Genomic DNA, 12,059 nt, shown 5'->3' with positions numbered 1-12,059 from the left:
GAGGCCTTGCGCGTGCGCGGCGGCACATCGGCTCCGTTAGCGAGAGCGGGGCCTCAGGCCTGGAGACGGCGGCAGAGGTGGTGGATCCCAGTGCGGTGATACGCGTGGCGGTGGCGGATCCGCTGCCCCCTCGCCGCCTCTTCGCCCGTTGCAGCGGCTGTGAGGATCAGGTGGGCATGCTGCTCCGTCCCGACGCGGCGGGCTGAGGGGGTGGTTTGTCCCGTGTCTCGCCCCCCGGTGTCACGGCAGCCGGGGGAGCTGTGCCTGGGCAGAAGGCTGGTGCGGTGCCTTCGCCCAGCCTCGGAGCGCCTTCCAATGCCGGTATGGGGCTGGGGCTGCTTAACTGGTGCCGCCGCCGGGTTCCTCCCTCAGCGAATGGTTGTGCGTTTGAGTCCCCAGCTGGGAGGGGGAGCGTGATCTGTTGGCTGAGCACAGCCGATGTGTTTCGTGCGTAGGGTTGCTCGGTTATTTCCGATATTGAAGTGTTCTATAGGGCCATAATGCAGCGTTGTAAAAGTAATTATGCCTAAAATCGGAATTCAGAGTCCTGCGAAGAAGTCGTGAGTGGAGGGCTGAGTGAAAGCAGCTTGAGTTGTCAAACGGACTTCACCCTGCGTTCGTTGTCTAGTTTTAAAAACTTGATAGAGGCACTTGCAAAGAAGTGCTTGTATCCTTCAAGGACCAGCTGTATATCTTTGGAAGTATGAGCTTGTGCAAAGCCACATTTTTAATTTCAATTGATTATGAATATAGGTATAAAAATTGCTTGTGCAGTTTAATAACCTTATTTTTAAATATATTTTGTGATGATGGAAGACAAGTATTTTTTATTAATAGGCTTAAAGCAGTATGCTGAAGGCAGAGTAGAGTAATAGGTGTTTGAAACTGTATCGAGAGAATTGTCTGGGAGATCCAATGTACAGGTGAGCTAGTTACTGAAATACATTGTTGCTGAATGCTTGCAGCCATTATTAAATATTAATTAAATGGTAGTAATTTGCATGTTCAACGTAACTGTTTAATCTTCAATCTGAATGTAAAAATAGAAAGCATAGTAAGATAGTAGTTTCTGCATTTATTTTGAGATCTTTAAAGGTCTTACACCAACAAAGGTCCATTCAAAGGAAATGAGAGCAGGGGAAAGAACTTCCGAGGTAAAATGAGTAGCACAAGTATGACAATCTTGGGGAAATCTAAGGTATGAAATTCTCTTCCATTCAAAAGAAGAACAAGAAAAACAGTCTTAAATCATGGATGTTGCAAAAACGCTGGAGTAGTAGCTGCAGTGTAGCCTTTGTTCGGGTTTGATGGAGAAGTTGTAGACAGATACTTGCTAAAACAGAATGAAATTATCATGATGGGAATGCAATCAGAATAATAATTAAAAAAAAAAAAAAAGGGTAAAGCTTGCTAAGCTTTGATCCCCTGAAAGATTCTGTGGAGGTGGTTTAGGGGGAGAACTTGTCAGTAAGTAAAAAACAATGAAAACTGATTTGCAAACAGCAAATCAGCTAGTTTGATTTGTTAAGAGCAGTCTGGATCAACCTTTTTTTCCCAGTAGCCAATGCAGTTAATGAGGAAGGAATACAAGGGTTTTGTCTTGATTTTTGCAGGGTTTCTGCCATTGTCTGGGCTTATGTTAAAAACAGACTACTGAAATGGGGTCTAAAACAATTTTTGTGAGATTTTGTACGGTTGGTTGAAAAATTGCTTTTTGAAGCTGACTTGTAAATAATTCACTTTAAACAAGGATGCCAGGAAGTGTCCTCCTGTCGAGTTCTGTTATGGATGTGCATTCTTTTTTTTTTTTCTGTAATGGTTAGCATGGAAGAGATACGCTAGCAAGTTGGAATGATTGAGAGCACTGTACAGCTCAGGGTCAGAATTCAAACTGATTGAGAATATTGGTAGCAGATTTGAAATCAGTGTAATTAAACTCAGTTAACAAGAACTGGGGGAGGAAGAGAACACAGGAAGGAGAAATAAAAGACATAATTAGTGGAAAGGGTAGTACTGAACAGCAACTAGTATCCTGAAAAAGCATTTGAGCACTGTAACGTATAGTAAATGAAATATTCAACAATATGATGTCCTTGCAATCAGACATATGTTATTTTGGCATGTTAGCAGATGAGATTAAATACGAAGAGAAAGTGATTACTCTGCTGTTGAGCCTTAGTATGGCTAATTTTTGTTAACCGTAGTATGTAGATCTCTAGACTCCACAGGAGTTAACAGCACTCGGTTTGTGAGGGAGACTTGAGGCATAGGCACACTAGAAGCTAGGAGCAAATTTGATGAAGTCCCTCACATCTACAAAAGGGTCACTGTGTAAAAGCTAGTGATTATATAGCCTTCAGGCTCCATGTAGAGAAGAAGAAGAAATCGTGCTTGGTTTTTAGAAGGTATTACTTGGGTTGGATGGTAAAGAAAAACATTTGGCATTTAGACTGAGGAAGCACTGAAGCTGGCTGTCCACAAAGGTTGTGCAGTTTCTTTTGTTGAAGTAAAATGGTTGGACAGGTGTCTGTTGAAGACAATCTCAAAGGTCCTTGCACATGTGCATTTAAAAGTTCTGTGTGTGCTAACATGGTGGAGTAAGAAATTTTAATTGGAGAAAACTGCTTTGGAATCTTCAGCAGTTCCCTTGAACTGGTATTTTTATGGAGCTTTAGTAGGAAAGAATCATGATGTATCCTTCTTTGCAGTATGTTGTGGAGGAGCATGTGTGTGTTTAGTGAAGGGTTTGATTTCAGGTATGAGTCTCAAGTGTCTTCTACTGGTATAGTGAGAATAACCTGTTTTTAGTGTGAAAGTTAGATTATTGAACCATTTAATTCCAGTTCGCTCTGTTTATAAACTGTATGTTTGCTAAAACATTTAATGGCTGCTACTTCATGGGGATGTTCTCTCAAAAGGAACAAACTTCTCTAAGGAAGATGCTGAGGGATGAAGAGTTTAAGGTGGGGGAAAAGCTCAGCTGCTGCCTTGTCTTGATCAGAGGGTGTACATGCCCCATGGTGGAAAGTGGCAAAAATGTGACATTAGTCATGTCATTAAGACATCAATATATTAAATGTTGTTAATAAGGAAACAGTAGCCTGTTAATGGTCTTTTGGAATAATTGAATTGGGAATTTGGAGATGTTTCCAGCCAATGCTTCTATAGATGCAGTGTGTCATTCCATTTTTCAGCACATGTAAAGGTGAAGGCCTTCTAGACAGATTACTTGGTTTTGAGCATCTTGAAAAGAAAATAATAAAGAAAAATAAATCTCATTCTTTTATCATCTTGGGCTGAGAAAATGTTTTGCTTTGTGGTTTTATTTTATTTGGTGACTTAAATTATTTTTAATATTATGTATTTGTCTTGTCCAAAATGAAGTACTTGTATTTTTGCTAGTAAAATGCTCAGAAGTATTATTTGAGTGAGCTGGTCTCTTGTCGTATTTTTCCTTAGTAATTCTGCCTGCTTTCTGTTTCTTAGAGTTTTAGGAAGCTTCAGAAAACTATCCAGAATGTACTATGGTTAAACAGAAGTTCTGTTGTGAAAAATGGACTTCATAGAATAGTTAGGATTGGAACGGACCTTAAGATCATCTAGTTCCATCCTCCCTGCCATGGGCAGGGCACCTTGCACTAAACCATGTCACCCAAGACTCCAAGACTTGATTACTTCAACTCATTAGTTCAAACTAAATTCAAGATTTTCAGTCTGCCACATCACTGACACACGCTTTGTGGCTGACTTATTTGCAAGTGGTGGTTTGGAGTTGAAATTTGGATCTTGAGTGGCTTTGCCTGCTAGATTGAAGGAAACAAGTTCAATTTAAGACAGTAAGAAACTTGCATGGTGTTACCTTTTTTTTTTTTTTTAATTGGAGGGCATTAGGATTAGTATATATGTAAATTATTTGAATATATATGTGATATCTGTAGGATTAGCTGTGTAGTATTAACCCATTCTTCTGAGAGAATGGTGAGCCAATAGAAAGTGTTTGGTATGGACAGTGATATACACTACAGAATTTGGATTTCCTGCATACAACAAAAAAGTTTTAGCTGCAGAGTTATTCTTACATCCAAAACCTTGTCTCTGCCTTGTATCACTTTTGTTGTGGGTGAGGTCTGGACCCTGTGGATTCCTGCCCCTCATTTGCTATCTAGGTGAAGTACTGGAGACTTCTGGTGGGATTAGCAGAGCATAGTATGATGTCATGCATGTAAACAAAGGATTAAAATAATATCCAGTTCCCTGACTCTTGAGCGCTTTGTTTAATTTTAAACTCTAATGTATTTTTTTTCTTGAAAGAAGTTTTTAAGCTACTTTCTAGGAAGTAATAAGGTGTTCTGTACTATATAAAACCCAACATGATTATGTTGTATAGCAGTACTGTATGGCAGTAGTCTAGGTGTTGAGACTGAATGTGATTACTTGAGCAGTGCAAGTCTCAGGTTAATGATTCCAGGTGAAGTTGTGAAGTTAAGGAAACGCACCATGGATAAATATGGCAATAATAAATCCTTACAGAATTTGAACCCAGGAGATTTGTTTAAGCTCTCATTTCCTATTTTTTAAGGAGATCTCCAGGAGGGCAAGCTTGCTCTAGCTTCTGAATAAGCTTCTGAACTTGCAGATTAAGAAAACTCTTACTTGTATGTGGAGTGAAAATGAAGCTTTGCCAGCCTTGAAATCAAAAGGGTCTGTTTTAATTTCTTAAAACCAAATCCTGAAATTCTGACTAACTCTGTATGTGTGAGTTAAGAGTGAAACAAGTAGTATATGTTCTATGAATTTTCAGTTATGTATTGAATTTTGAAGGACATGATTTACATGTATGTGGAACCTCTTACTTAAAGATTATATATAAAATATATTATTTTTATAAATATATAAAGGTTTTACAGACATCCAAAAATGTTTCCATATATGTGTATAAGCTACATATTCCATAGACTGTTATAGAAGTGCAAGGCTGAAGAGTTAAAGTGTCTGTGTAAGCAAACAACTGTTTAATTTTCTTATCATGCTAAAAATGTATCAACCTTTTTTTCTCTCTCTACTAGAAATGACTACCCCAAACAAGACGCCACCTGGTGCTGATCCAAAGCAGTTAGAGAGGACTGGTACTGTTAGAGAAATAGGCTCACAAGCAGTTTGGTCTCTCTCATCCTGTAAGCCAGGTAAAATCACAACAAATGGTGTAAAAAGCTGAATGTACATTTTTCTTAGAATACGTAGAGGTTTATGTTTTGATAAAACACATACAGGCAGTGTAGCAGTAAAACTGCTGTTGTATAACTGTATGGGTAGTCACTACAAATAATTTTGACCTAGTCTATGTTTGACGCAATATTGAAGTTTAAACTTTCTCAGAAATCTTATGATGACGAAATAGCATATTAACAAAAGAGATCTTTAACCAGCGTTATACTAAATTGTTTTGTGGGATTTTTCTTTTTTTACTCACATAAGTGAACAAACTAAACCATGTGAGCAGAAAACCAGCAGTGTGTAATTGTTCCTGTGTGTTGACATTTTGCCTGGGTATCTTGTATTTTTGACTTAGAAAAACCATACAGCTGGGCAACCTAAATGTTCTGTCCAGACTGTGTTGACTCATCCATTATAGTGTAGCACCCTAAAATCCTTCAAGTGAAATCAAACTGTTGCAAATTTTCCTGAGATACAGTTAATGATAGTTTGTGACTGCTCAAAATATCTGAAAATCTGTATTGTTTTGATTTGAGATAGTTGAGTTGCTGTTTTAGAAGTATCTGCTGGGAATTGATCTGGTGTCTTTCTACAGCCTGGAGTCAGTGGTGGCCCTTATGTCACAATATTGTGCTCAGGCTGAATGTCTAGTCTGATATGCTGGTATCTTACTTAGAGAAAACATCATATGGTTAGCCACTACAGAGTGAAAATATTTTTTTTATTGCAGATTAAACTTCCAACTGCTGAATTAAAACTGCAGTGAGTATGGGCAGTCAATAAAAGGATGTGATTAGTAAAAGGACAGATAATGAGGGAACGGAAAAATACGGATTTGGACTCACTCATTTAAATGTGATGGTATTAACTTTCAGAAATACTGTGTTTGGCATCCGTTGTTTGTTCTAGCTGCTAACTTGAAAAGTCAAAATATTTCAGGAGACCATTTGAAAAGAAAATGTTATATTTGGCCAAAATTTTGTAATAGATAGATGGTCTCTGCTATGAGTCTCCTTTAGTTCAGCAGTTAGATTATAGAATAGGTGGAAAAGCCTAACTATTAGATGTTGTTCTTGCAATTAGTTTGAATTACTACTTAACCATTTGAAATTCCAGGATGTGCTGAATAGTTTTAACCCCCACAAACTTCAATAGGAGATTAAAAATGTAAAGACACTCAAGTACTGAGCTTGGATTGACAGGTTCCCCTGTTTTCTGTCAGAAATTATAGGCACAACTTTCATGTCTAGAAATAGTTCCTTATATGCTACAACTTGGAATACATACTTTAGTTTGTAACAGCTGAATAAAGATTATGTCTGTGATGTCTGCATCGTGGAAATGGGATATTGGAGACTATTGAATTTTCTTTTTCTTAGGATTTGGAGTGGATCAGTTACGAGATGATAATCTAGAAACTTACTGGCAGTCAGATGGATCACAGCCTCATTTGGTGAACATCCAATTTAGGTATTGAAAATTACTCTATATGGGTTAGGGTGTATAATTCTGTATTGATTACTGTTCACCAAGATAGAAATTCTGGATGTGCAAGGACTCCTAAATTAATCCTGTTTCCCAACTGCTAAAGAAACCAGATGGATAGCATTTATAAAAATTAGATTGTCAAACATGATGGTTACTAAATGCCTAAATAAGCAACAAAAAGGGATGTTTAATAGTGTGTCATTTGTAATGGCTTCACTTTTACTTATCTAAGGTGACACTTTTGTCCTGGCTTTCTGTCTTTGAGTGTAGTTTGAAGAGTAGATTACTGGGTTTAAATAGTGTAATATTACTTAAGAACTTACTGTTTTCCTGTCCTTTTCTTTGTAAGATGATTTCAGTCTTTCTTTAACCAAACTCTGAAGATGATGTTAGATATTTGTCACCTTTTTATTTGCTTTCTGGAGAACTCTTTAATATAGTAATAGAGTCCATATTTGATAAGCTAAATTTATGCATTGTTGCATACAAGTGCTTATTTGGCATCTTGGTCTTTTGTTGTATTTCTTGGTATACCGACATTTCTGAATGCAGACAAAGAGAACAGGGAGAATCCAGTCTGTGCATAATAATGTAGATAAACACCTAGTTGCTTTAACAGCGGAGTTCTTATAAATCAGTAGACACACTTGTATTAAGTTTTAGAAGTCCTTAGTTACTACAAACTAGCTACAAACTCATCTTGACATTTTTTGTAATGATGCTTACATAGCTTCTGTTGCTTCCTGCAGAAGAAAAACAACAGTGAAGACTTTATGTATTTATGCAGACTACAAATCTGATGAAAGTTATACTCCAAGCAAAATCTCTGTCAGAGTAGGAAATAATTTTCATAATCTCCAGGAAATCCGGGTAGGTCAATGATGCTTTGCTTTCTGTCTTAAAATAAGCCTCATATTAGGACATCTGATGTAGTAAACTTGGTTTGGGAGGTAAAATACAACATTGTGCTTGGAGGGTGAAAATGCCTGGGTTTATTTTGATGTTTGCTTTTAGTTTTTTTAATAAGGGGCTTTTTACCTTGTAAACTTACTGGACTGGTTTCTCTTTTTTATCAGACTCCATTACCAATATGGTTATAACAGGCTTGATATATAGATCCTGTAATGAAGAGTGTGATTTTCCAGAACAGGGATGTTTAGAATTGGTTAAACTTTGATCTCACTTTAAGTATCTGCAAACCCTATGCATTGCATACATCAAAAGGGAGACTTACTTTTAAATACTTGCCTTTTTAGAATTAAAAAAGGCATGAATCAAAGTTATGAATGGGTTGTTCAGCTCTTGAGTCTCACTAGGAATCAAAATTTAAACCTACAGGCTTTAGTTATGGATGTGTATGGTACATTTGTATTGTAAATGATGTATCTTTGGAGTGTGGATTTAAATTTTGGGAGGCTGCATGTACTCCTATTAACAAGTAGCATCTGACTCAAAGCTCACTTTTGAGACGCAGGCAAAAAGAAGCTGGGACACAAGGCCTGACCATCAATTATATGAGGGTTTCTTCGTATTCTGGTGGTTAGAGAATCTTCATGTGAGAATCTGTTACATATTTGCTAATAGCTGACTCTAGCCCCTACTGATGGTGAGAACTAGTAGAACTGCCACACTAACTTTGCATAATCATATATGATGCAAGCAAGATACCAATTTAAAGTCTAATGAAATCTGCAATCAAATGTGTTCATAAATGCTGTTTTACTTTTGAGTATAGTTTCTAATATTTTTGTAATGCCTTTTTTTTTATACTGAAGACAGAAATTTTGGAAAGAAATGCAGTATTTTTGCTTTTAACAATACAATGTAATTTCCATTTATGTAGATAAGACGTTTGATACATATAACTTTGAATGGGAAATAGATTTGTAGTGTTCTATTAACCTATTTATAAAAAAGTGTAATAGGCAGACCTAGTATTTTTTTTCATGGTGACACTTCTAGTCAGGAAAAGTTCCTTTGATAGAACAATTGAGATGAGATTAGAGTTTAACTACTTAGTTTTGCTAGCCTTTTGGTAAATAGTAAAAACAGATTTCAGATAATCCATGGTCTTTGTAGAAGTCTACCTTGTAAACTAATCAGGTTACCCATGAAAATACCCAGGTATCTTTGCTTATTTTGGCTACAGTAGCCTCATGTTTCAGATTTCTCTTCTCTGGAGTGCAGCTGGTACTGGCTGATATATTGGGAAAGTTTAATTTGCTTCACTTAAATGGAAGGCGTTATTGTAATGAGAGGATTGGAATGACGAGGGAGGTGCTAAATAGTGGTGTGAATTTTTACTCTTGGGATTTGTATTTTCACTTTGGTTTTCAGTGTTTGAAGTCCTGACAGGAGCAACTTATAAGCAGAAGGTTGTAAATGCAGTGGGAATAAATAGGAAGTTTAGGAAGCATTTATACGTCTCTTGTGCTAGCACTGTGTAACTATGTATATCCTTTCAATGATTTCTGATGTTCTCTATAGTTTTGACCTATACTTTTATGCTAAATCTTGAACGGTCTTTCTTTTTTTTTTTCCTTTTACACTTAAATATGCTCTTGAAAGCAGTGAATAATCACATTACTTTGGCTTTCATCAGCTGCAAATTCTGGAGGTTTTTGTTTGTCATCTTAATTGTATTGTTGCAATCTGGGAGTTGCACATCGTGTAACAGCAGCTGGATCCTTTCCTTGTGCTGGGTTACGGGTCTGTTTTCCGAGTGTCCACTAGATGTCACCGTTGTCCTTAATGATCAGTTTGTGTGCTTGTAGGCTACTCTTCCAGTAGTCTTCCGGATTATCCTTTTATAATAATAATTAGTGCATGTAATGTTTAGTATGTATAACTACTGCAACCAGTTAAGTGTCTTATACTGTGGTAAACTTCCATTTTTCAGAGTATATGCATTATTAAAGATTATAGAAACAGTAAAATTTATAATAAGCATATTGGTCTCCTGCAGTTTTGCAGGCAATGTTCAGCTTTTTTTTTTCTTGAAAAACACAGGTTTCTATGCATAATGTATTTAGTTAAAAAAGACACTTCTAAATGAAAAAAGTTACTACTATCATTTATAGTATATGAGTAATATGTTGCATGAGAGCAGTAATTCTTAGGCATACCACGTTCTCATATGCTTTCTTCAAAGCTGAGACGAAAAAAAGGTCAAGCTGCTTACTAATGACTTATAATACTTTGAAGTGGTAAAGATAATTACTAGTGACTTTATTGTCACTGTGATGTTAAATTTTGCAATCAATTTTCACATTTCCTAAACTATTTGATACTCAGAATATGTTTCTACAATTTTTCTTAAGTCCTGAAACTTTCTCTTTTCTTCAGCTTTTCTGACACATAGTATGAAAGCAGTGTAAACAGTTATGAGCTCTTTAAAGAAATCTGCTCAATTATACAGTGATTCCATTGGCTTCAGGACTGATTAACTGACTGGAAAATCCAGCTGAATCATTTTTTATTTTTACATGGATGTTGCCCAGTTCATAGTTTCTAATGAAAGTCCTGTGAAGCTTCCATATGTGTTATTCCTGATGGTCTAATTATCAAAACAATGCAATGTGCTGTTAGGTCAGGTTTCATCGCTAATATAAGATTAGCTTTAGTTTGTGGTCTAGTATGTAGGCGTGTCTTTTTTGGAGCCTAAGATGGAATTACTTTCTGAGTAAAAATTTTAGTCCTCTTTGAGAAACAAGTCATTTGTACCCCATCGTATAGATGAGAACAGCCATAATAATCTGGTAGTATTATTCCCTTGCTCAGCTGGAAGAACTAGGGTTAAAATGCATGCAGTAAGCCTTCTCCTTTGACTAAGTGCATTTTTATCACAGCTGTCAAGCTTGGAGAACAAATGTTTTCTCATTTCCAGTCTGAGGTCTCTCACATAATGGTATAAACAGCCTGCATGGACAAGATAGTCTACAGAGGCATTTTTAGAACAGTATCCAGACACCATCCAGATTTAATAACTTAAATTCAGTATGTGATTTAAGTTATTGCACTTCACTTTCTCTTGATATGGAAATAATTCTCTGCAAATGATGTGAATGAAATGTTGGCTGCAAAATATCTCTGGTCTCTTCAAATAATGCTCACCTGCTTGTTGCCTTTCTACCTCTCCGAGAAATTTAGGTCATCAGCAGTTAACCTTTGCATAAAAAGATTGTATTGTGACATAAAAAGATAGTGATGCTAAGTGCAGGTAGGATTTCAAGTAATATTTGCCTAGTAGTTTCTATGGCTTCTGCTGTCAGCTTGTAATGTAGGGACTTTACACACAAAAGGAAGACACAAGTAAAGTTTTGCATTAGCCAGTTATATGTCTTTGGGTATAAAAGACACTTTGGGAAGGTGTGAGTCAGACTTCCTGAATATAGCTACTCACTTCTCAGATGAGTTCAAATATGAGAAGCCACTGGTGTTTAATCACAAAATTAAAGTTGCTTTTAGAGGCAGAACCTCTGAAAGAGACGAAGTCTTCTACTCTGCTGTGCCTGTAGAGGACTCAGCAACAGAATGTGGTGTACGTGTCTTGGCTGTAACTAAATGAGATGCAACTAGACAGGTGTAATTTCCTTCCAGTAGGCATTAGTTCTTCCATCACATTTTGGACTTTCTTGTGATTTTTTGAGTAGCACATGTGTTTAATTTAGTTGTTTGTGTAGTTCAGAGAAACTGGCAAGCTTTGTGATAGTTCCAAAATCATTCCTAGTGTGTGGCATTACCATGTGTAATTTGCTTTTCAAATTGTATAAGGGTAGTAATAATTCACATGGCAGATAAAATGTATTAATGTTCAGGCCTAAAAGGAAATTATCAAAATTGCCCCATTGAAGGGGGGACAGGAAGCCTCTGGCTTGTGAACGTGCTTTCTGTATGCGATAGGGCAAATATGCAAACAGATGGCATCATGGCTTTGTGTAACCTAGGTAAGCAAGGTGTTTGCTTCTTTCGGAAGCCATTCAGCCTGAAGCAGGGCTGCTAGATCAGGGTAACTCCCCTGGCTACAACCTTTACGTGTATGCAATGCACCGTCACTGGGCAGCATTGGACACGTGTGCAGTGCTGCCTGGTGTAGCGTTGCACATTGGAAAAAGATTCTTTGTAGGAAAAAGGATCTTTGTCACTGAAGGTCCTGTGTAGTAGACTATATCAAAGAATGATACCAAGTATTAAACATTGCTTTGGAAGAGGTCTGCTTTAACTCACTGGGTGTACTCTTTCCTCCTTAACCTTTTCAACAAGACTAGTTTTTTACATATATATATATGTATATACACATGCTGAAGATGACTTTGAAGGCTCAGGTGAAAGCCCTGTTATCTTAATATGTCTTTGCT

The 12,059-nt window shown here is 37.0% G+C and overlaps 1 protein-coding gene across 6 annotated transcripts in view; it reads left to right on the top strand.

The window, feature by feature from the left end:
* The first annotated feature begins 359 nt into the window (after positions 1-359).
* Positions 360-12,059, top strand: part of ANAPC10 (anaphase promoting complex subunit 10) — a 108,271-nt gene continuing 96,571 nt past the window's right edge. For 3 of the 6 annotated variants that reach the window (XR_009725525.1, XM_061354171.1, XM_061354167.1), the window contains exons 1-3: positions 5,067-5,183; positions 6,594-6,684; positions 7,452-7,572. Coding sequence is in view for 4 of the 6 variants with exons in the window: in XM_061354171.1 (XP_061210155.1) it covers positions 5,069-5,183; positions 6,594-6,684; positions 7,452-7,572 (327 nt within the window). In the remaining 2 variants the exon portion in view is untranslated. Of the gene's footprint in view, positions 382-5,066; positions 5,184-6,593; positions 6,685-7,451; positions 7,573-12,059 lie in introns of those variants that run through there. The other 3 variants (XM_061354169.1, XM_061354168.1, XR_009725526.1) reach the window with 2 other exon arrangements.

This window comes from Neopsephotus bourkii, unplaced genomic scaffold, assembly GCF_033783945.1.
Source record: "Neopsephotus bourkii isolate Nb327-2 ecotype Australia unplaced genomic scaffold, CSIRO-AGI_Nbou_v1 NB_718, whole genome shotgun sequence".
Classification (NCBI taxonomy): domain Eukaryota; kingdom Metazoa; phylum Chordata; class Aves; order Psittaciformes; family Psittacidae; genus Neopsephotus; species Neopsephotus bourkii.
This window is presented reverse-complemented; position numbering and strand designations above follow the sequence as displayed.